The 23,316-nt window shown below is 40.8% G+C and overlaps 1 protein-coding gene across 1 annotated transcript in view; it reads right to left on the minus strand.

The window, feature by feature from the left end:
* LOC121928842 (carboxymethylenebutenolidase homolog) overlaps window positions 1–22,029 on the minus strand; it is a 24,635-nt gene extending 2,606 nt beyond the window's left edge. The window contains exons 1-5 of the mRNA XM_042464089.1: window positions 21,871–22,029; window positions 16,950–17,149; window positions 8,963–9,185; window positions 7,964–8,071; window positions 4,439–4,581 (exon numbers count right to left, since the gene is read on the minus strand). Coding sequence (XP_042320023.1) covers window positions 4,439–4,581; window positions 7,964–8,071; window positions 8,963–9,177 — 466 coding nt within the window. The 5' untranslated portion in view covers window positions 9,178–9,185; window positions 16,950–17,149; window positions 21,871–22,029. The remainder of the gene's footprint in view (window positions 1–4,438; window positions 4,582–7,963; window positions 8,072–8,962; window positions 9,186–16,949; window positions 17,150–21,870) is intronic.
* Window positions 22,030–23,316: the final 1,287 nt, after the last annotated feature.

Genomic DNA, 23,316 nt, shown 5'->3' on the forward strand with positions numbered 1-23,316 from the left:
CCTCACCGTGAGCAACTGCCGCAGAATCAGAGTGACATAATTAAAGAGATAGAAATTCTAAGGCAGTTGCCATTCATGAGTTCCCATGCAGCTCTAAATCTGTTTCTTTTGAAAAAGCAATACTGGTGCATATCTCCCAAAAGTTTCTAAGAAGTAGTCTTAAGCCTTTTAAATTACAGTTTATGGGGCAGTACAGACCACCCCGAAATGGTGGTATGGTGTTGCCTATTTAAACTGTGGGAAGGCGCCGCAGTCCAAAACTAGCAGCGTCCCTCACAGTAAAAGAACCCGGTTCTTCCAAGTTCTTTTGTAGCACGGTGCTCCACATCATGAGTAACTTCACGAGACATGATGGCCAGCTATAAGTGGTGCAAGTATGAATGGTGCTCCAGAGTTTCAGGCAGGGGCTTTTACCTGCTTGCGCTGAAGGGTAACTGAAGTTGGGACCTTCTGAAAAACAGCCTCTTTCCCCATGCAGATAAATTGGTCCTTAAGGCTGGTGCTTTAGTCGAGGATAGCTAGCTTTCAGCACATGAGACCCCTCCCTGCCCCCATATTCACTTGTGTCATCCAGTGTTAACTAATACCAAACAGAAATTCTATTCCTTCCTTTATCCTCCCTCCCTTTTTTTTGCTCTTCTTTCAGCTATAGAGGACTACTTCATTCAGTTCTGTCAATGCTCACAACCTCACCACTACAGCAGGAAATGTGCATGCTACTTTCTTTTTAAAAATGCGTGCATGGGTATGGCATGGATTTTGTGTTCCCCCACTCTCCATTCATATTACATGCACAGGCACGGAGGTTAATTAGAGTCTGAATCTGAATTAGAATTGCTTACTGATCCAGAGAAATGGTGTGATCTTTTCCACCAAAAATGAAAAAGGTGGGATTCAGCAACACAATCTATCTTCAGAGTCCCTGATTATTCCTAAAACATATTTAAGGAGACACTTACAGCCATGCTTTCACAATGAATTGCAAGTCAAATAATAAATTTCTGCATACAGTATGTCTTTTCACTGTCTATGCTCTCAGAATATTGGTTTCACAACTTAGAAATCATCACCTTTAACATAATATTGCATTTGAGACTTTGGGCTTGCACAAAGCCAGGGTAGAACTCCCATTCAGGTCTGGAGCTTGGTTCTGCCACCTGTCCAAGCATAGGGTTGTCATCCTGAGGACGATAGGCCTAGGAACACTAGTACATTCAGCCAGTTTAGACTACAATTTTTTCTTTGTTTTATTAAAATCTATTAATCAATGTTTCAAAGGATTCTGGCATGTATTTGGAGACAGTGCTTAAAAAGTAAAAAGGTTTGTATTTGGCCAGAGAAAAAGCAGGAAGCTGATTTTCAAGCTGGATAACTGGAAGCAATCTGGAGATAGGTTGGACTAATTGTGAAGAAATGCTCTGCTTTACTTTCTTGGTTCTGTTTTGAATGTTTATATTCTTTGAGTAACCTCTGAATGCATTTATACAACATAAATGAGTAGGACTAAAGCCCTTAGCAGTGGGCCTAAGGTAGCAGCATCTGGCTTACATAGGGTTGTTATAGAAAGGTTTCAAGTTGAGTTTTTAAATGACCAGGAGGAAAACATGCCACTCTATAGATCCTTGGAGTGGAGAGGTCAATAAAAAACTGGACTAGCTGGAAGGTACACAAAGAGCTTGATTGGTTAGATAGTCTGGCCAGATTTACAAGACATGTCAGAGAGTAAAGGGCATTACTATACAAGCTCCGTTGTCACAGCAATCATGTCAGTTGTTAAAAAAATGGAAACATACTAGTTTCAGAGCATCCATTATTGAATCACAATCACATTAGTACATCACAACCTTCACAGTTATATGACTGGGGCTGCTGCTATCACTGCATTTTCTTCCTGACTGCTCCTTAACCCACTTCCATGCCCCATTATGCCCTACCCAGCATGCCTTTGATTATTTTATTTTTATTTATTTTAACAAAACTTTTTCATGCAATTCCAGGGCTCTGCTACTGCAATTGAAGGTTTTAAAAAAGAAATAAAAATAATTTAAAGGTAATCAGGCTCCTTGAGAATAGGAAAGTGGAGGGATGAGAGGGGGAGAGGAGAAAACACTGACATTACTGCCAGTATCGCAACTGTCCCACCAGTGCCATTTTGCACCTGGGGACTTGTGCGATTGTTAGCTTGTCAACAGGTTTCCCCTATCAGTGAAAAGGGATGCACTAACCGTGCTTTGAGAACACAGCAGCTACAGGTCGGAGGCACTGTTCTGTGATAAGTATCACCAAGGCTGCTTTTTGTGGCTCTAATTGTGGTTTAATAGCCATGTGTAGCAATCTTTAAGAACACAGTTAAGGAATGGAGAAAGTGGACAGCCATAGAAAACTCTTCTGTGAGTAGAAGCTACAGCTGGTGCTGTAAGGTTATGGTGAAACTTCAAACAAGCAGCAGGACCTAGCCCCAGAAAGTTTTAGGGAGATGTCTGACTAGCATAAACCTCATTAAGAGTCTTAATCAAGATAGTCAGCAATAATTTTATGGTGTTTAACAAGGGCATTTTTTAACCTCTTATTTTGCCCTGTTTCCATAATTTTGTCACCAAAAATGGCAGGACTTGCTACTGCTTCATCTCTTCCTTTTCCCTGTCTCCCTCTTTCCACAACAGGTCTCTATGGGACAGGATAATGCACTGGCAGCTTCCTTCTTGCTGGTTTTGCATTGACAACCGTGGGAACAGTGTAGCATGAAGGGTTGGTGAGCACAACCTCTCAATGGCCTGACATTTTTTGCCCCTGGGGAAACTGAATCATCCTAGAAGCCAGAGGCAATAGGAGGTGCTGGAGCCAGGGGAACACTGCTATGCAGCATCAAGAATTTGCTTGTAAGAGATTGGTTGTGATGGATTTTAGAGAGAAAGGGGTTAGAGGGGGAAAACTCTTGAGTAATGTTTGTCTGAAGAAAACTCACCTACCTATTAGCAATGAAACCAAGTAATTTAAATACATTCCTGTTTTTGAGAAGCAACCCAATACTCCCTGATCCGAAATGTTTTAATTATTCAATTTACTATTTTAGATATTTAATACAGTATTATGTTGTCTCTAGTGGTGATATCAGTCCCATGCCTGTGCTAACTGAACCACAATACTCCGTTTCTAAAATAGTACTATAGGTAGATGTCTCATGATAGTGCTTAAGATTAATAGGTGAGACAGCTTTGTGGCAGGGAGTTTAAAAGAAACCTCAATTTTAATAAAGGAAATATAGGCCTGTTACAGACTGCCAAAATAAAGCTGCTTCGGGTCTCTTTGGAGGTATGCTATTTAAATGATGCCTGCATCCTAAGAATCCGGAAGCTGCACCAAAGTTGCACTCCAGTGCTTAGGAATGGAGTGTGGCTTTGGCGCGACCTCCGGACTCTTAGGACCCATGCATCATTTAAATAGCATACCTCCAAAGAGACCCAAAGCAGCTTTATTTTGGCAGTCTGTAACAGGCCATAGGTAGGAAAACCTACATGTTTTTCCCACACGGCATTCAACAGCTGTGTGCTTACCATGTTTCTGCCTGTTTCCTCTGCCTATTTGTATATAAATAGATATGGCAAAAATGCCATCTGTTTCTCAGAGCTTGGAAACATTTTAAAAAAAATTCAGCTCCCAGAATCCCCAAATAACTGCAGTATTATTTGCTCTGAAATTTTTGTGAGTCCTTCTTCACAAATCTGATCCTGTAATATTGTGCAATGTTCTGCTGATCAGCAAAGTAGGAAGCATTAACAAATATCATAGCATGTTATCCTTTCTACAAAGGTTATTAGCTGGGTGGAAATTATACTCGTCCATTTCTTTATAAACCATTGCATTGGTCATTGTAGTCTAATAATGATTGATAAATGAAGCATATTGTGTAAAACTTTCCATTCTGGACAACCGGTTGCTAGCTTACTTGCAAGAAATCAGCAGTGAGTAGTTGTTTACAAGTTTGTGACATATAGTTAGCACTACAGTATATTTAAGTAGAACTGAAATTCAGGCAAAGAGTTTTTAAGATGGAATAGGCTCTGGTAAACTTAATACATTATTGTTATTTCTGAAAAAAGGGAAGATTTTGCCTTTGCTTTTGTCATTTCATTTTAGTTGCCATTATATTTAGAAATGTTTTTTTAACCTCCAGAAAATATACTCTTTCTTTCATTACTACAAGCATGCAGTTTTACTCAGATGTAAGCTCTCCAGTCTTCAAAGAGTCTTATTCCAATGCAAATGTGCATAGGCTTGCAGTTCTACTTTTCTTGTTTGATCAGTAGATAAATGGAGTATATATTTCTGAAATACTGTATTGAAACTTGTGGCTAATTTCTACATGGAGTTAGTTTAGAAGTGTTGAAATATTTGAACTTATACAAGCCTGCTTAAGGTAGCAAGTATTTTTCACTACCATAGTCTGATATTCCAGCTTTTAGTTGATGATTTGTCAGCATCAAGTGATGTACAGCCATTCCACCCCAGGAAAAACCGACAGCACCAATCTTCACCACATTGTACTTCTCCTTTAGAAACTTCATAATCACAGCAGTTGTCCTAAGGCATAGAACAATGAGAAATTAAGACATCTATGTAACAATCTGAAAAGAAATAGCAAACCAAAAATTTGTTCCTGCAGCTTCCCTATTGATGGAGGGGAGGCATTCTACTTCTTATAAAATATAGCTCTACTTGGTTAGGTGCTGCGTATTTGAAATGTAGGTTATTAGAACCTTTTTCAGATTGTTCAGCAACTAGTTTTAAATGGCACCAGCTGTTCTGAGTGCTGTTGGTAAACATAATCAACAAATCCTTCAGGGAAGGCTGCCTACCACCTTGTCTTAAAGAAGCAGTGGTAAAACCACTCTTAAAAAAGCCTTCCCTTGGCCCCTCTGGACAAAAATAACTATTAGACAGTCTCTCTTTTACTATTCTTAAGCAAGGTGATTGAGAGGGCGGTCGCCATTCAACTCCAAGAAGTCTTGGAAGAAACGGATTTTCTAAATCCTTTTCAAACTGGATTTAGGACGGGATACGGAGCTGAGACTGCCATGGTCGCCTTAGTCAATGATCTCCATCTGGGCATTGACAGGGGAAGTGTGACCCTGTTGGTGCTCTTGGACCTCTCAGTGGCCTTCGATACCATAGTAGACCATGGTATCCTTCTGGAACGCCTGAGAGAATTGTGAATTGGAGACACTGCTTTGTAGAGGTTCCATTCCTACCTCTCAGGCAGATTCCATATGGTGATGCTGGGAGACAGTTGCTCTTTTAAAAGAGAGCTAAAATCTGGCTTCCCCCATCCTGTCTCCCATGCTGTTTAATATTTACATGAAGCCACTGGATGAGATCATCCAGAGACATGGGGCGGGGTGTTATCAGTATGCTGATGACACCCAAATATACTTCTCTATGTCTCAGACTGATGCAGTGACTAAGGATGGCATCTCTCCTCTGAATGCCTGTCTTGGGGTGGTAATGGACTGGATGAGGGAAAACAAACACAAGCTAAATCCAGGTAAGATGGAGGTACTTGTCACAGGAACCCCTAATCTGAGAATGGAAATATGCCAGCCACTTCTGGACAGGGTCACACTTCCCCTGAAGGACCCTGTCTGCAGTCTGGGGGTGCTCCTTGATTCGTCGCTCCAACTGACTGCTCAGGTGGATGCGATGGTCAGGAACACTTGTTATCAGCCTCAGCTGATACGCCAGCTGCGCCCCTTCCTGAAGCCGGGAGACCTTGAAACAGTTGTACATGCGCTGGTAACATCTTGGCTTAACTTCTGCAACGTGCTCTACATGGGGTTACCACCGTGTCAAGTTTGGAAACTTCAACTGGTACAAAATATGGCAGCCAGGTTGGTCTCGGGCACAGCTAGAACTTCCCATATTACACCTGTTTTAAAATCTCTCCACTGGCTGCCTATTAGTTTCTGGACAAGGTACAAAGTGTTGGTTATGACCTTTAAAGCCCTACATGGCCTGGGTCCTGACTACTTGTGGGAGCACCTTCTTCCACACAATCCTCCCTGCTCTCTTCGGACCTCTGGGAAGACTCTGTTGGAGTCTAAGAAGACTAGATTGTCTACGGTGACCCAGAGGACCTTTTCTTCTGCCACTCCTAGGCTCTGAAATGGCCAGGGAAATCAGAGCAACACTTTCAAAAGAAATGGGGGAAAGTTAAGGAAATGTGGATTCACTGATAATTTGTAACGAGGAATAGCAGACTATTTATGGTGCTGTTGGTCGGCGTTTTTGAGCACACCAGCATATATTTATGTTTATATGACTACCGATTAAGGAAAAATTTTGGTGCCCTGACTTTGTCCCTTTGTTTGTTTGAATGTTTGTTTTTCCAATTTTTTTCTTTAATTGTTGTTCTTTCTATGCCAAAGTCTCAATATGTAACAGAGGGATCTGCGGGACTGATTCGGGGAAAATGGAATTTGGATATGGATAAGTGATATAAATAAAATAAATAAAAAAAAAATAGATTGTCTACGGTGACCCAGAGGACCTTTTCTTCTGCCACTCCTAGGCTCTGAAATGGCCTGCCAGACAAGATCTGTCATATTACCACCTTAGACGCCTTTAAAAAGGCCATTAAGATGGATCTTTTCCGACATGCCTTTCCAGATTAGCCCTCCTAGATTAGCCTCCCCCAATGCTACCATCGGCCCTGTCCTCCCCCCCTCCAGAAGAAGACATCTTCCCACCCACCTCTACCTGCAATTTTAGGGAACTCGCTTTGATCGTTTTAACTCAGTTTATTATTTAATCTCTTTTAATTAATTTGATTAGGTTTTGATGACTGGGGAGAGGGTGGGGATATGGGGTTTTTTAAATTGTAATTTTAACTGTACCATGTTTTATCTTTATACTGCTGTAATCCGCTTTGATTCCTTGCAAAAAACCAGAATATAAATAAATTGTATTATTATTATTACATGGAGTTTTAAATGCCTGGATTTCTACACAATAAATACAGGAAATGATGAACTGTAAAATCCCAGGGCCCTCTTTATGTGCTTCCAGAAAAGGAAGGGGGCCAAATTTGATGCTACTCCTCCATTTTGCACTCTGTCAGAAACATGGAAGAATGACAGGAAAAAAAACATATCGTCATAAGAGTTGAAACTTAAGAGATTTTTGACACTGGACCTCCCTCCCACCTCCATACTATTTTATACTAGGCATGTATAATTGCCATTCTCTGTTCACTTATTTTTATAGGGCCTCCACGTAACATCAGCCCAAACGCAATAGCATGTTTCCAACCAACCACTAGTAAAACAGGATTTTCTTCTCCTACCGCACCTCACACAGATCTGCACAAAATCCTACTCCAGAGGGTTTTCCAGCATTCTGGAACAAGCACTGAAGGTATGGAGCGGGTTGCAAAGTTGATTTCCCTTCTCCAAGGTCAGGGTGCCACTGGCACATCTGTTAATGTTTCCCAGACAATATAATTAAACTATTATTATCTAACCTTTATTTAATTCCTTCTCTTTCTTTTGGGAGCTAACAAAATCCATCTTTAAAACACACACACACACAGAACCACTGAGCAGTCTAAGACTGACTTTCTATTATTCCTCCATTTTATCAACGATGTGTTATAGACATACACAGTGATATTTTGGTTGGCTGGCTGTCTATTGCGATAAGTGTTCATTTGACACTCATTTATTATTGCTATTCCCCTATTTGCCATTTTAAGGTGTTGTAATATTTTAACTTTACATTTGCCCTAAAGTGCTTTTCTACTGATTAAAAAAAAAAAAAAAAAGAACGATGAAATATATGTGCTAGGTGAACTGCTAATCAGTGCCCCCTTCTGGTAATATAACTTGCTAACTAATTATCAATTAATATTTCTCAATTAATATCTCCTCATTTCAATTACTCGTAATTGTGAAATAAACATTAGCCTTACTTGTCCACTTTCATGGGATCTCGATGCTTTAACCAGTCTGGGAAATCATGCCAATGATTATTTGATTTCCAAGGTTCTTTTCCTAGAAAAAAGTCTGGGCAGATGGTTCTAGATGGAAAAATGGTAAGGTGTTAGTTACTAATGGCCTGTATTATTCAGTTAGGTTTCCAGCTGAGCAACAAATATTATAAATAGACAGTCTGCAGTCAGGTACTCAAACTAAAGTTGGTCATTATTCCTCTCATTTTTTCAGATTTTAAGTAAAATTCTAAGCATGAAAATTAGGGTTGATGAAGGTGTTGGATGAAGACAAATATTAAAGTGAATGGGACTGAAGGAGGAGGATATAATTTTGTACATGAATTAGTTCTAAGGCCTGGGTACTCATTTCTCCCCATTCCCTGCCAACACCAGTGCTCTCTGGCTCAGGATAATGATGTTTCTATATGTATTGTATATGTGCAGTATTAGTGGACCAAAAGGCCAGGAATGAGTGGAGGTGAATGAGGAGAGAGATGGTGGATGCATGCACTTTAGAGATGGTGCCACTTGGAACAAGGCAGAGAATGGGGCACCAGTGTTGCAGCCTTCTTGTTACATGCCTGGCTGGCAGAAAATGGAAAGTACTGCTGGAGTCTTGAAGAGCGGGGTTGTGGTGGTGACAGTCAATACTAGAGAAGCAGCTGTGATCTAAAAGGATATTCTGAAGCCAGGAGATGGCAGCAGAGGTTTGTCTAGAGAATAAGGACAATCACAGCAGGCCAGCCCTATCATTAGGAAGCAGATGCCAGAGAGGCAACCAACAGTCTTCCCACTGAGACTCTCAGCCAAACTCCTCTAGTGGAGGATGAACCTCCTCATTGTCTCATAAATTGGCCTCTTGCTAAAGGCCGAAGATGGTAAAGGTCAGCATATTGTATCATAACATCCTAAAAATGGCTTGATAAATACTTGGAATAATAAATTAATAAGAACAAGAGTAACAACAACAATACTCACATGTATCCATTAGTTGCAAGTATATCAGTAATATATCTGGTATCTGGGAACTGCCATCCATAGATGTCATGAACCAGAATTACAGCTTTGTTCGAGCCATAATCAGGTTGGCTAACATATGCGCTGATGTTTTCAACTTGTACTTCCTTGCCACGGCCCACATAATTGCTTCTTCTTCCAATGTCATATTGGAAAGGCAAATCTTTACTAGTCATGAAAAATTCTGGGAATGAAAACAAAATCTAATTAGAGCAAATTAAAAAGGAAACATACAAGCCATTGTAAAACACCCTCCCCTACCAAACAAACAAACAATAGAAAGATAAGATTAAAATGAAATTTAGGAGCCAGTGACTGGACGTGTTAGGTTCTGTCCTTATAAAGCTACTTTTCTCTCATCTTTGTATTATTCTGAAGCCACACCTAGGCAAGAGACAGAAATGTTTAGAGGATCTGGTATCTGACAATCTGAGTTATAAGGTATGAACATAATTTTTAATAGGAGTTAGGCATGAGTATGATGTTAAGAAAACCTTAATGACTAAAATGTATTAAACCTGAAAAGCCAGAAGAAGATGAAAAACAAAATAAAATGCTATATATAAACATTAGCCCAGCATTTAATGTCCTATCATCTGTTCTAGTCACTGGTGATCCATTTTTCATTCCTTTTTTCAGTTACGGAGTAGTTCCTGCACAACCTGAGTGAATATTAGAAGCATCACTAATTGAAATGACTGTATCTTAATTGCGAGATGGGCTCTCACAGAAGATTTCAGTTTATTTATAATAAGTCAACGGTCCCCAACATTTGCATCTCCAGATGCTTTGGACTTCAGCTCCAAGAATTCTTCACTGTTGGCCAAGCTGGCTGGGACTTCATGATGATGAAATCCAAAATGCTTGGCAGACCAGAAGCTGGGAATCACTGCAGTACAATTTAATGTGCTCTTAATAAATGCATATCAGCCAGTAATCCAAAAAGTAAATATTTTTGTCTGCATAGAAATATTGTTCAAAATGGGATTCTGGCCTTCTGAATATTAGTAGATTCCATGATTGTGAATTTCTTCTTTTTTGTTGCTTAGCCTGACTGTCAGGCTGTGCACAGATTAAGACTGTGTCTCTATAAAGAATCAGCAGATGCTGTAAAGAAACTATAGTTTTTAAGAGAATTGATAGTGACATGATACAGGACATATGTCCTTCATGTCCTAGTGCTATTGGGAATGCCTGAATGGGTTATGTGGATTTTTAAAAACTCTGCAAAAACCAGCTATATCTAAGGATTCTGGGAGAACAGAGTTCAAAACCTCAGTTAGCAATGGAAACCCACTGGGTGAACTTGGGCAAGTCACACTCTCTCAGCCTCAGAGGACAGCAATGGCACCTCTCTCAAACAAATCTTACTAAGAAAACCCTATGATAGGGTTGCCATAGGATGGTCATAAACTGAAAGCACACAACAACAATGGTATGCACACCAGAGGCAATAGGGCCTCTCTTGTATTTAATGCTTTGAAGAATAGAGCATGGAGAAGTTATTTTTCTGAAGTTCACCTTCCAGAATCCCCCAGTCAACATGGCCAGTGTGAATCCCCTACTTGCAACTTTTCCATTCTCTGCTGAAAAGCTGTTGTCTGTTTCCTCACATTACAGCTAAGTATCATCATAGTGATTAGGAGAATGTGAGAAAGTTTACTCAGCAGCCTTGAACAAACATGATACAGAACAGCAGCAGCAAGCTGTAATTAAACACATCAACATGCAAATCTAAATACCAATGTTGTCGCCCATATCTTGGAGTGAATGGCTAGAGGGCAGGGCGCATCAAAGCAGCAGTGACAATGTGAGACAAAAAGTGGAGATTGGTTTCAAAGCCACCCAATGATGAAACTGTCATAATAGTCTGGTGCAAAGAGACTATTCAGCTGTCTTCAGACAGTGTGCCTGATGACAGGATACTCATGAAAATGTCGATATAATATGTAGTTAAAAATATAACATGTACTTCAAAGCTTACCCTTCTTTCCTATTTTATATCATCCACAGAATGGGTAAAAGAACCAGTGTGCTGTGGTGGTCTGAGCCGCGAACTATGACTTTGGAGATCAGGGTCTGAATCTCCACTTGGCCATGGAAACCCACTGGACACCATGATACATTCACATTCTCTCATCCTCACAGGAAGGCAGGGCCACCCAACCCTGAACAAATCTTGCCATGAAAACCTGCAGTAGGTTTGCCTTATGGACACAATATGTCAGGAATGACTTGAAGGCACACAACAACAACAGAATGGAAAAGCATTATTGCCTTGAAGCAGTATATAAACTGAAAACATCAACTACTATCCACCGGCGCAAGATCTTGCTTCTGATTACCTCCTAATTCAATCCATGACTTTTCATGATATCAGCAAATGGAAGTTACAGTTTAAAATATTGCAGCTAATTCATTACCATTGGGGCTAGTGAGGGTTTAACAGAGTTACATTTCAAACACATCCTAATGACTGCTTTGATTTTGTATTGCTCCATGGTAGGGGGTTAGACTTGAGGTCTCTTCCAACTCTATGATTCTATTAATGAAACTCTCTCTTTTTGGTGTAATGCTTAATGTATTTTTGTAGATGTTATTTTACATAACATTTTAAAGCATTGTTAGAACCTTTTTAATCAGAATTTTTCAAGTTATATGCTATTCTCTTTTAATCCAGTGTCTGAAAGGTTAATGAACAACAGATATACAACTTAAGGTGTGTGTGTGTGGATATAAGAGAAGAGAGGCACCAGATCATTAGCAAAACCTGATTGCCTAGATTTCAGATACTATGTTTATGGATAGCCTAGCACTTTTTAATTAAACTAATTAATTATTCATTGTATACATAAAACAAATTGAATATTGTAGTGGTGTAGGAAGGAATATAGACTGAAAACTATGGCGCCTGCTAAAGCCAAAGAGGCTGTAGAGTTGAAATATTTGTTCTGCTATGCAGTTTGTTCTTTTTGAATAGTGCAATGTTTGTAAAATTATATAATGCACTTTGGGTTGTCATATTTTATACAAAGGGTAGATATTAAAAACTGTCAGAATGGCCAGTAAATGGATTTCAGGGCAAATCAGGCCTGAACTTTCTTAAGAAGCTCAGGCCCGTTACAGACGGGCATAAAAGTACGTGCTCAGCACGTACTAGGGTTAGAAAGGGGCGTCCCTTCCAGATGCCTCCAACCCTAGTACGTGCTCAGCACTTACAAAATGGCAGCTCCCGTTCCACACGGGGGCTGTCATTACGACGTCATGACCGCGCCGCCTCTAAACGGGGTGGCGCGGTTGTGACGTAGTGGGGCTGCGCGAGGGCGCCTAGAGCGCCCTTTCTGCGGCCCCGGAAGGAGCTCCGTTTCGGAGCTCCTTCCAGCTTTGTGTTACTGGGTGCAGCCTTTACATGGCTGCGCCAGCAACGCAGAGGAGAAAGGGGCCGAGTGCCCCCTTTCTCCTCCTTCCCGCCGTCATCAGGTGTCTTCAAGCCCCAAGGATACCCCTTTCCGGGCCGCGGGGAAGCGGCCTTTTGCTGCTTCCCCGTGGCCTGGAAAGTGGTGGATCAGGGCCTCGGAAGCTGCCGTTCTGGCAGCTGAGGCCCCTATACAGCGGGGAAAGGGGCGGGTGCAGGCCACCCCAAATGGGCGGTCTGTAATCCGCCTAAGATGAACAAACTGAGGCTACCATACTTAGGCCACATCATGGGACGATATGACTCAGAGTATAATGCTTGGTAAAACTGAAGACAGGAGGAAAAGCGGAAGGTCACATTACAGGTGGGTAGAGTCAAGTTAATGAAGCCATAGCCCTGAATTTGCAAGACTTAACAAGGGCTGTTAAACTAGGGCTCTTAGAGGTCAATCATTCCTATAGTCACCATGAGTTGAAGCTGACTTGATAGCAATTAACAACAAATTAAAAATGTGGGGGAGTTAGCATCCCAAGACATCTTGCTACCTGATGATGAGCAAACAGTGGGGAATTTGCTGTTCATTCTCCAATGAAAGTGCCTAAAATTCAAATTTGGCCACAGTATTTTGCTCATCCACTACACTAGCAGTTGTACTTTTTCCAAGGACATGCAGGAGTGGGTGAGAGAAGGCAGACAAAATCAGCTTGCTTTTCCAATGTCATGGCTTTTCTCTTCTGCCACCAGTACCTATGCTGGGGCAGTTATGCTGCCACAGTTCTCCAACAGTATCCTAGACTTTGTTTCCAGAGACAGAAAACACCACATGGTCCTATCACTAAGAGTAAACATTAATAACAATAACAGCAGCAACAGCAACTTAAACTACATTTTGCTGACTTCCAAAATCAGCTGCTTCAGGCAGCACCTCACTTTGTCTAATCACAGAACCATCCTTGACTAGTCTAATTTTACTTAGATAGCTGATAACTTTAAAGCTACTGTTGAGGCTGCAATTTTGTACATGGGAGTACAGCCCATTCAATATCGTAATGGGGGGAATTGGTATTATCGTGTGCCTTCAAGTTGTTTCTGACCTATGGCAACCCTAAGGTGAACCTATCACAAATCTTGACAAGATTTGTTCAGAGGAGGTTTGCCATTGCCTTTCTTGAGGCTGAGAACATGTGACGTACCCAAGGTCACACAGTGGGTTTCGTGGCTGAGCCGTGAATCAAACCCTGATCTCCAGAGTCACAGTCCAACACTCAAACCACTATGCCACTGGGCAAATGTGTCCAGGGTTGTGCTGTTAATTTAAAAACACATTATTTTATTCAACTTGAGAGTTATTTTATGAGGGCTGACCTTCCCATTAGGTTCAGTGAGGCATAAAGCATAATCCCATGTCCTGGGAAGACCAAATTCTCCAAGTTCACTGCATTCCACATTGCTTTCCAGGGTGAACTGCTTCCTACATGTTGGCTCTGGGAGATCCTCAAAGTAAGGCTTTGGAATCAAGGTAACTTGGGTGGGAAATTGCCACTGCCACAGTACTGGTGGTTTTCTAGATCAGCCCACTGGATCAGATAAACGCTCAAAACCAATCCTATAGGGAGCAGCCCTACACAGAGCATCCAAAAATGCAGGAGGGATAATGTTAGTACTGTGGAGGCCACACTTTAATTTTATACTGATGCTTCCACAGATGTCAAGAAGCTGTTTTAACATATTGGAACTACTATTAGTGTACCGTATATGCTCAAATATAAGTTGACCTCACGTTTAAGTCCCCAGGTTTTGGGGCCAAAATTAAGGATTTTGATATGCCCCGTGGATAAGTTGAGGTTAAAACATAGGGGCATGTAATAAAGGATCTAAAGGATGAAATGAAGGAAAACAATGCCAAAGAAACTACAAAATCCCAGCAGGCATAACTGTTTGCTCTCACACTAAAGGCAGGATGGATGAGGGAGTAGAATAGTCAATGCTACAAGGACAGATAACACTCTTGGCTTTCAGCAGGGGATGGTTCCTTTTTTATAAGAGTCAAAGCACAGTACTTACATTGACCCATGGATAAGTCAACTTAGGTTTTTTGGGTTAATTTTTTGACTAAAATTTTTAGTCTTATACATGAGTATATACAGTATATCCTTTAGTGTTTCTATGTAAAACTGAAGTCTGTTTCCAATAGTTATATGCACATATCTGCTGGTCCAATATTCTTCATGCGGGCAGTTATAAGCAAATATTGTATAGGATACACATAGATGCCTTACTGCTCTTAACCCCAGAACAGTCACCGTAAAAAGTAGGAATGGCAAGAAAGAAACATTGGACTAGTACGGAGGGGGAAAATCCTGGGCAAATAAACTATGGTTTATTAGAGTGAGGATTTCCCCTTGTATATGTGGCTTCAATTATTATGTTATACCTTTACTAAACCTTACTAAGAGCCAATGTGGCCTAGTGGTTTGAGCACTGGATTCTGACTCAGTAGAGCAGGGTTCAAATTCCAGTTCAGCCATGTAAACCCACTGGCTGACCTTGGGGAAGTCACACTCTTTCAGTCTCAGAGGATGGCCATGGCAAATCCCCTTTGAACAAATCTTGTCAAGAAAACCACATGATAGGTCTGCCTAAGGCAGTGATGGCGAACCTATGACACGCGTGCCAGAGGTGACACTCAGAGCTCTCTCTGTGGGCATATGTGCCATCACCCCAGCACAGAGTTTGCCAGAGTTTGTTACTAGAAAGCCAGAGGGACATGACACTTTGCAATAAATAAGTGGGTTTTGGGTTGCAGTTTGGGCACTCAGCCTCTAAAAGGTTCACCATCACTGGCTGAGAGAAATGGATTTGAATCAAACAAGATTTAATAAAAGAGTTAGAAACACATGAATAGAATAGAAATTGTGTTAGACTATATAAATGTATGCTATAATTAAATTACATATATATATACTGTATGTATAATATTATAATCAATATATCTATTCTAATAGGATTGATTAAAGGTCAGCTGAGGCCTTTAACTGAAAGGGAATTTTATAAAAATATATAGGTTAGTAAAAGAAAGAGTTTTTAGATAAACTTTTTATAACACTGTTATTTATTAAATATATTGTTTTACAAGAATAAAGGGGGGGTTATGTTGTTGATAATAAGATACGCTTATAAAATATGCTGGACTGAGTTATTTTAAATAGTATTTTTTGTCTCTATTAAGATTATCAAAATGGCTAAGTGTTCTCTATATATATATATATATATATATATATATATATATATATATAATGAAATAGACTTGCATTGCAAATATAACAGTTAAATTAGACAAAGAAGCTTCAAAGGAAAAACTTTTGTCTGCACCTGTAAATCTAGGACAATGTGACAAGGGAGAAATAAATAAAGAAATACGGGAGTTTTATTCTCACTAATTGACAAGAATACTTTTTTTATAAAAGGGTGACTTAAAGTTCACAAAAAATTTCTAACTGACCATGCGTAATAGGGGGTGATGAATATTAGAACACACCTATGAATCTATAATGGCTAATTTAAATGGTCATGAGACGTATGATGAGATATGTTATGGGTGGAGTTTTCACATACTTGGAAAGGTGGTCTTAAAATTGATCACATGTCTAGATCTAGCCAATAAAAAAATGAGATAGAAATATTGTAACAGAAAATGTCTTATAAATACTGTGTAAAACCTCAGACGGTGTGCCTACTTGCCAGAGACACCCCTTCTTGCAAGATTGTAATGAATAAATTGGAAATTGCTGCTTCACTTGTTTTGTCCAGATTCATTTGATTTGGTACTTTGGTACTTAGAAAAATCTGTATCTCACACTGGCCTAAGGGTCTCCATAAGTGGGAAACAACTTGAAGGCACACAACAACAACAACAACAACAGCAGCAGCAAAACTTACTAAACACAGTTAAAGCCAGCTAGGTATAGTGATTTGAGCATTGGGTTATAGCTCTGGAGACCAGGTTTTGAATCACTCCCATAGCCATAGAATCCCATTGTGTAATCTTGAGCAAGTCACACTTTCTTGGTCTCAGGGGAAGGCAAAGGGAAACCTCCTCTGAACAAATCATGCCATGAAAACCCCATTATAGGTTTGACTTTTTTTTCTTGTATCCTCTTCTCTTTCTAACATCTCTTCTCTGTCTGCTATCCTTTCTCTTTCTCTTTGCTAAATGGTCGGCTGGGAAAGGGATAGATCATACTTGCCAGGAGTATGAAGTGATGGTTGGCACAGTTGTTTTTTCCCTTTAATCAAGCCGATGTCTTGAATAACATTAGGCAGTGGGTTTAAAGAATTGCAATGATAGTGCTTTATTTCTCTTCAAAGAAACTGCGTATCATTCAATGTAGAAGAGGTTTATCGATGAAAAAATAAATATCTATTTCTTGATTCTTACTACTCAACATCTTGATCCCATGCATCTTTACTTGAAAGCCCCACTGATTTCAACAACAGTGGCCTAGTAGGCATAGTTATCCTACTTGTACATACCTGGACTGGAGGTGATGTGATCAGAATCCAGGGAAGACTGAAGAAGGCAGAAACTTGTAAGATGTCAGCTGTTTTAACCCCCCAAGCAAGAACAGCTTTAATATTGCTTGTTACTCAGCTCTCTTGTTCTTTCTTTCAGATGTTCTGGTAGATACTGTACACTGTGTTGAGGAAGAGGTGGTTGCTTTAAAGGTAAATGCCTGATCCAGAAAGACAGGAAAGGGGAGGAGACGTGATTCAGAGAGGAAGGCTTCTCTTGTTCCCCAAGGGTTTTTTTTAAAGGAATATTTTGGGCAGGCAGGGAGAATACTTTGCAGACCAGATGCTGCCAAAGGAACACAGCAATTTCCCCCTTACCATAACCAGGATAGAGGAGGCAACTGGCACAAACACATCTGAGTATTCCTTGCCTAAGAAAGCCCTATGAAATTAATGGGGTCACTATAAATCGAAAGATACCTTGAAGGCACATACACACACAGTCCCACGAAAATATACAAGGCTGTATCTATCAAACAATTCAGATGTCTGCTTCTTCCTATGACTGTTGTAGAAGGAAGTTTAAATTTTGCAAAAGTGTGTTGCAAGAGTTGATGTCTTGCTGGGTGAGGGGACTCTAAACAAGAGACCAAACTAGGAAAGGTTACAGTAATCAATCTGGTGTTAGGGTTTGGGGAGCTTTTTCCAAACAATAAGTTCCTACACTCCAAAAAGACAAGCAGTGGGTGACTCTAGAGAACTAAGGACATTATCTCATTGCAAAAGAAAGACGAAAGGGAGTGAGGTAGAAATGGCTTCTGGCATACCTTTCCACACAACATCATAGTACTTCCATTCTTCCTCCAGAGGGAATTGGTGGTAAATGTGTGGCTTTTGCCAAATTTATTTTTCCAGCAGGATAAACATCACACATTTATGATTGTCTTCTTTGGCAGTAGAGTGGAAGTGCTTCATAGGCATGCAGGAAGGTAAGCAAGTTTCTATTTTGCTCCCTCTCATCTTTCCTTTGCAATGCGATAAGGCCCAAAGATTGCATCAACAGTGCAGAATAAATGCAGTTTGACACTGCTTTAATTGCCATGGCTCAGTGCTATGGAATTCTCGGATTTGTAGCTCTGTGACATATTTAGCCTTCCCTGCCAGTGAACTTTGCTGCCACAACAAACTACAAATCCAGGTTTCCATAGGATGAAGCCATGACAGTTAAAGCAGTATCAAACTGCATTATTTCTGCACTATGGCAGCAGCAATGCTTTCCCCTGGCCTTTGAAGAAGAAAGCTCCTATCCCCCTGATCCACATCTCTACCACTACCTGCTTTCAAAATATTCCTTCTCAGTGGTGTTTATCACATGGAGGTTTTTGCCGCTCAAATCCGGGGTGACTCCTGGTTCAGCTATGCAAATTTATGTTATAACGCACATGTTTTATCACACCTGGTTGCCCTTCCATTGCCCTTCCAAATTGAGGGGGGATCGAATCCAAGGCAAGTCACATAATGCGGATTCATGCAAAGCGGAGTGAGTGCACATTGTATTACCACAACGGTGCATACCATGTGGATTCAACTATTCAAACTGGGACCCTTGCGCATGCTCAGTGGGGGTCTGAATGCATCCTGAACCTTTGTACTTCTGGGGTGAAGAAGGGAGCCTGGTTCCACTTTCATGTGAATGACAGCTTCACCTTTCTTCTTCCCTTCTATTTTCCCATTCCTGGTAGCCAAATTCAAACGAGGTCCTTCATGTCAGAGCCCCCATCCATTTCAGCCACATCTACATCTATTCTCCTTTCATTCTCCTCCTCTATTTCATCTACATCTATTCTCCTATCATTCTCCTCATCCATTTCAGCCACATCTATATCTATCCTCCGAGTCAGAGCCCTCATTCATTTATTGTTGTTGTTGTTATTATTATTATTATTATTATTATTATTATTATGGAATTATTATTATTATTATTATTCATTGCAAAATAATCAGTGTAGAAGCTGCAGGTTTACTTGTAAGTAAATCCTTTGGATCTGAAGGAGACCGATTTTGGAGGATTGCAGAAATGATCCAGTTTCCCTTATTCTCCATGCTCCCTAAAATACCACCTCCCTGAATCCAATCCACTCTGCTTCCCTTTGTAACAGTTGCCTTCTCTTAGGTTGCATCCGCACTTGGGAAATAATCTGGTTTCACTCCACTTTCACTGTCCTGGCTCAGTGCTATGGAATTCTGGGAGCTGGAGTTTGTTGCTCCCCCCAGCCTCCGATGGCCCCTTCTGTTGCTCCCAACTCTCTCTCCAGCCTCCTGTTTCATTCCCTCCACCCCGTCATCTACCATTTCGAGCAACAGAAGCAATTGGGGCAATTTGCCTCTTTGGAGGTTTGGGGGGAGTGTACTGGGATGGAAGCAAAGTTGCATTCCACACCAGACCAATTCAGATTGAAATAATCGAAATGAGCTTGAATGCGAATTCTGTGAATTCACTTTTTACCGAATTCACCAAAATTAGGAGTCACTTTGGAATCACTGCGGAAGCGCCACAGAAGGAGTTCCCGTAGAAATGAATCTCGACTGATAACACATTCACGTTATGCCGTGAATCCGCATCGTTGGACCCGCAGTGACCCTGGATCTGAGATGCAAAAACCTCAGTGTGATAAACACTTATGATAGACATCAGAATCTCTTGTAAACTTCTGTATATGCCAAATCAGAAACATGTATGCATAATGAAGATGGCAGTAATCCCAGTATTCCCAGTCATCTCTATAGCCCTACTAGTCTGTAGGCAATGGGTAGGGATGGAAAGACATGTTTGTGTAGTTTGCGTTTTACTTCAAGTTTACGTAATTTTACATTTTAAAACCAGTATGTGCAATAAGAGCCAGCTTGGTATAGTGGTTTGAGCATTGGATTACGATTCCAGAGACCAGGATTTGAATACTTGTTCAGCCATGGAAAGCCATTGGATGATATTGGGCAAGTTGCACTCTCTCAGCCTCAAAGGCAGGCAAGGACAAAACCCCTCTGAATAAATCTTGCCAAGATACCTGTGTGATAGGTTTACCTTAGGGTTGTCATAGGTTGGAAATGACTTGAAAGCATGCAACAACAACATGTGTAATGAAACACAGTTATCCTTTGAAATGCACATTTGTTTGAACTATGCAGTGGAATTCTCCAGTCAAAAAAGCAAACAAAAATGTATGTTGGGGAAAGTTGGGGAAATGTATGTTGGGCTGCTGAAGGAAGGTGGGGAAGTAAGTTTCTGCAAACTTCCTTCTGCCAATGACACTAAAGCCTCATTTCCACTTACCTCTTGATTCGCTTCCTGCACTCACACTATGGCCTGTTACAGACAGCCAAAATAAAGCTGCTTCGAGTCACTTTGGAGGTATGGTATTTCAATTATACATGCATCCTAAGAGTCCAAAGGCCGCACCAAAGCCACGCTCCAGTCCTTAGGATCCAATTCAATTCCGCTTGGTTCCCACTTGGGCTGAATTGATTTATTTCCAAATAAATTGATTCAACCCAAAAAACACCCCATTTTAAATGGGTAAAAATTGGTAAAAAACATGCCCCCCTTTCCGAATAAGTGGGAACCATCATGGTTTACACTGGATCGAGATCTGGTTTAAAATGTAGTGGGAACAGCCCCTATATATCCTGCCCCATACTTCTGTTAAGAACCAGTGTGGCATAGTGGTTCGAGAGTTGGAATATCATTCTGGGGACCAGGGTCTGATACCCAGCTTGGCCATGAAACTCACTGGGTGACCTTGGGCAAATCACATGCTCTTAGCTTTAAGGGAAGGCAATGGCAAAGCTCCTGCATGGTATAGTGGTTTGAGTGTTGGGGTAGGATTCTAGGAGATCAGCGTTAACATTCCTGCTCAAACACAAAAACCTACTGGGTGACTTTGGGCAAGTAACACTCTCTCAACCATAGAAGAAGGCAAGGGCAAAATCCCTCTGTGGTGCTCTAGGCACCGGTTGCAGACCTAAGCTTATATCTGTGGGAATCAATCCAATCAATCAATCGGGAAGGAGTCAATCTGAAGGCCAGACTACACAAATCTTGCCTTAAAAAAAACCATAATAGGTTTGCTTTAGGGTTGTCATATGTCACAAGTGACTTGAAGGCACAGAAAAACAAACTAGATTGATGTGAAGTCGAAGGCTTTCATGGCTGGCATCCATAGTTTTTGTGGATTTTTTGGGCTATGTGGCCATGTTCTATAAGTTTATTCCTGACGTTTCACCAGCTTCTGTGGCTGGCATCTTCAGAGAATGCTGGCATGGAAGAGAGTGGGGTATATATATACTGTGTGACCCTAGGGTAGGGAGGAGGGATTTCCATGTTAATCTCTGTATTGTTCTGTTGTTGAATGGCAGGGTGGGACTGGGAGGATATGCAAAGATGATTAGTGTCTGTTTAATTAGTGATCATTAGTGATTCGGGTTTTCCCCAGCAGACAACGATTCCACAACATCCTGGCCAATTCTGAAGTGCTCTACTGGCTCTTGTGCTGTTGGCAAAGTTACCATTCCACTTATGGGGCTGGGTTTCCAATTAATCCTTTAGTGATTCCCTTCTTCACTGTCATTCACTTCTCCTTTTGTGTCATGTCTGCTTAGATTGTAAACCTGGGGGCATGGACCTGTCAAATTAACAATCTCTGAGAGTCTTTGTGGATGAAGAGCGGGGTATAAATACTCTAAATAAATAAATAAATAAATAGTGTCATATGGGGAAATTATCTTGGGGAGCATATGTAGGACAACTGACCACTAATTGCACTGTTGGTATCAGACTGTGCTTGTTTAAAGCTATTGAAAATATTTGCGGCCTAGAATAAGGCCAGTAAAAATACAATTATTTCTTTCAGAAAAACAATGATCAGTAAAATGAGGAAAACATTACCAGTTGACGTTCATTGTCATAGTTGGTTTCCTAGGAGTGATTATACTGCTGCTCTTGAAAGTCATATAAGAATATAGCCATTGCTGGAATGTGCAATTAATTTAAATTAAAGATAATAGATTAAATTTTGCAGCTACTTCTTCCTCTTCGGGACCATGAATGGAGTGTTTTTGCCTAGGGGGATATTAAGGGTGTGGGACACTGGTCCCACCCATTTTAAGGGTGTGGGACGCTGGTCAAATTCCTCAGAAAGATGCAAAGAATAAAACGGAGCAGGTATTTCTATGGCAAATAACTCTCTACTTGGTGCGGCAGAAACAGTGAAGGCAGAACATTACTTATTCAAGATTAAAATTTTATTTTTACACAGTGTCCAAAAGATAAGACAAAGTCCAAAATGCTGAACTTCATCCAGAAATTAAGTGCAGCACCATACATAGTTTTTAAAAATAGTTTGACATAAATCTTGGACTAGATTCACTGCCCGACTGACTCAAGCTGTATGAAATGTATATAAGGTCTGAAACAACAAAATAATACCAAATATCTTTCCATACCCATAATTGTGTGTATGTCCCTTCAAGTTACTTGTTGACTCATGGGGTCGCCATCAGTGGATAGGTGACTTGAAGCCACATACATAAACACACGCATACAAAGGCATCAGCAGTTGGACTTGTCACAATGGCTGTGTCGGAGGGTCCTTATCCGTGCCTCTCCATACCAGAAATCCACCTGGAAGTCAGTGGTTCATCAAACTGAGGCTGAGGTACTTTGGCCAAATGATGAGAAAGCATTACTGACTTGAAAAGATAATAATGCTAGGAGAAGCTGAAGGCAGTACATGAGCAAAAATTGAAGTTAGCCCAGGGTCTATGTGAAGGCAATGCAGGGGCAATCATGGGGTTTCAAGTTTGTTTATCACATGACGCCAAACGCAAACAGGAGCCATCTTAAACGCAATCGGGGGTCATTCCAGGGTTAGGTAAAGTTTCAAGTTTGTTTATCACAAGACACCAAACGCAATCAGGAGCCATCCTAAACACAATCGGGGATCATTCCAGGGTTAGGTAAATTTGGGGGGAAAGAGGACTTACCTAACCCTGGAATGATCCCGGAATGACCTGCGATTGTGTTTAAAATGGCTCCTGATTGAAACCCCATGGTTGCCCCTGCATTGCCTTCACATTGACCCTGGAATAACTTCAAATTTTGCTCATGTGATAAGGGCCTTAGACTATATGTCAGATGAACAGACTCAGTCAGGGAGATCATAAGCATGGATCCACAGGAAGCAAGCAGAGCACTGGAGGACAGAGATCTTGGAGATCTCATCCACAAGGTCACCACGAAACACACTGGTCTCATGGGTCTGTTCGGGGCCACCTCAAGGACACTTAACAACAACAACAACGACACGTTTCACGCGGTTAACGTGAAAATTTG

This window comes from Sceloporus undulatus, chromosome 4, assembly GCF_019175285.1.
Source record: "Sceloporus undulatus isolate JIND9_A2432 ecotype Alabama chromosome 4, SceUnd_v1.1, whole genome shotgun sequence".
Taxonomy (NCBI): domain Eukaryota; kingdom Metazoa; phylum Chordata; class Lepidosauria; order Squamata; family Phrynosomatidae; genus Sceloporus; species Sceloporus undulatus.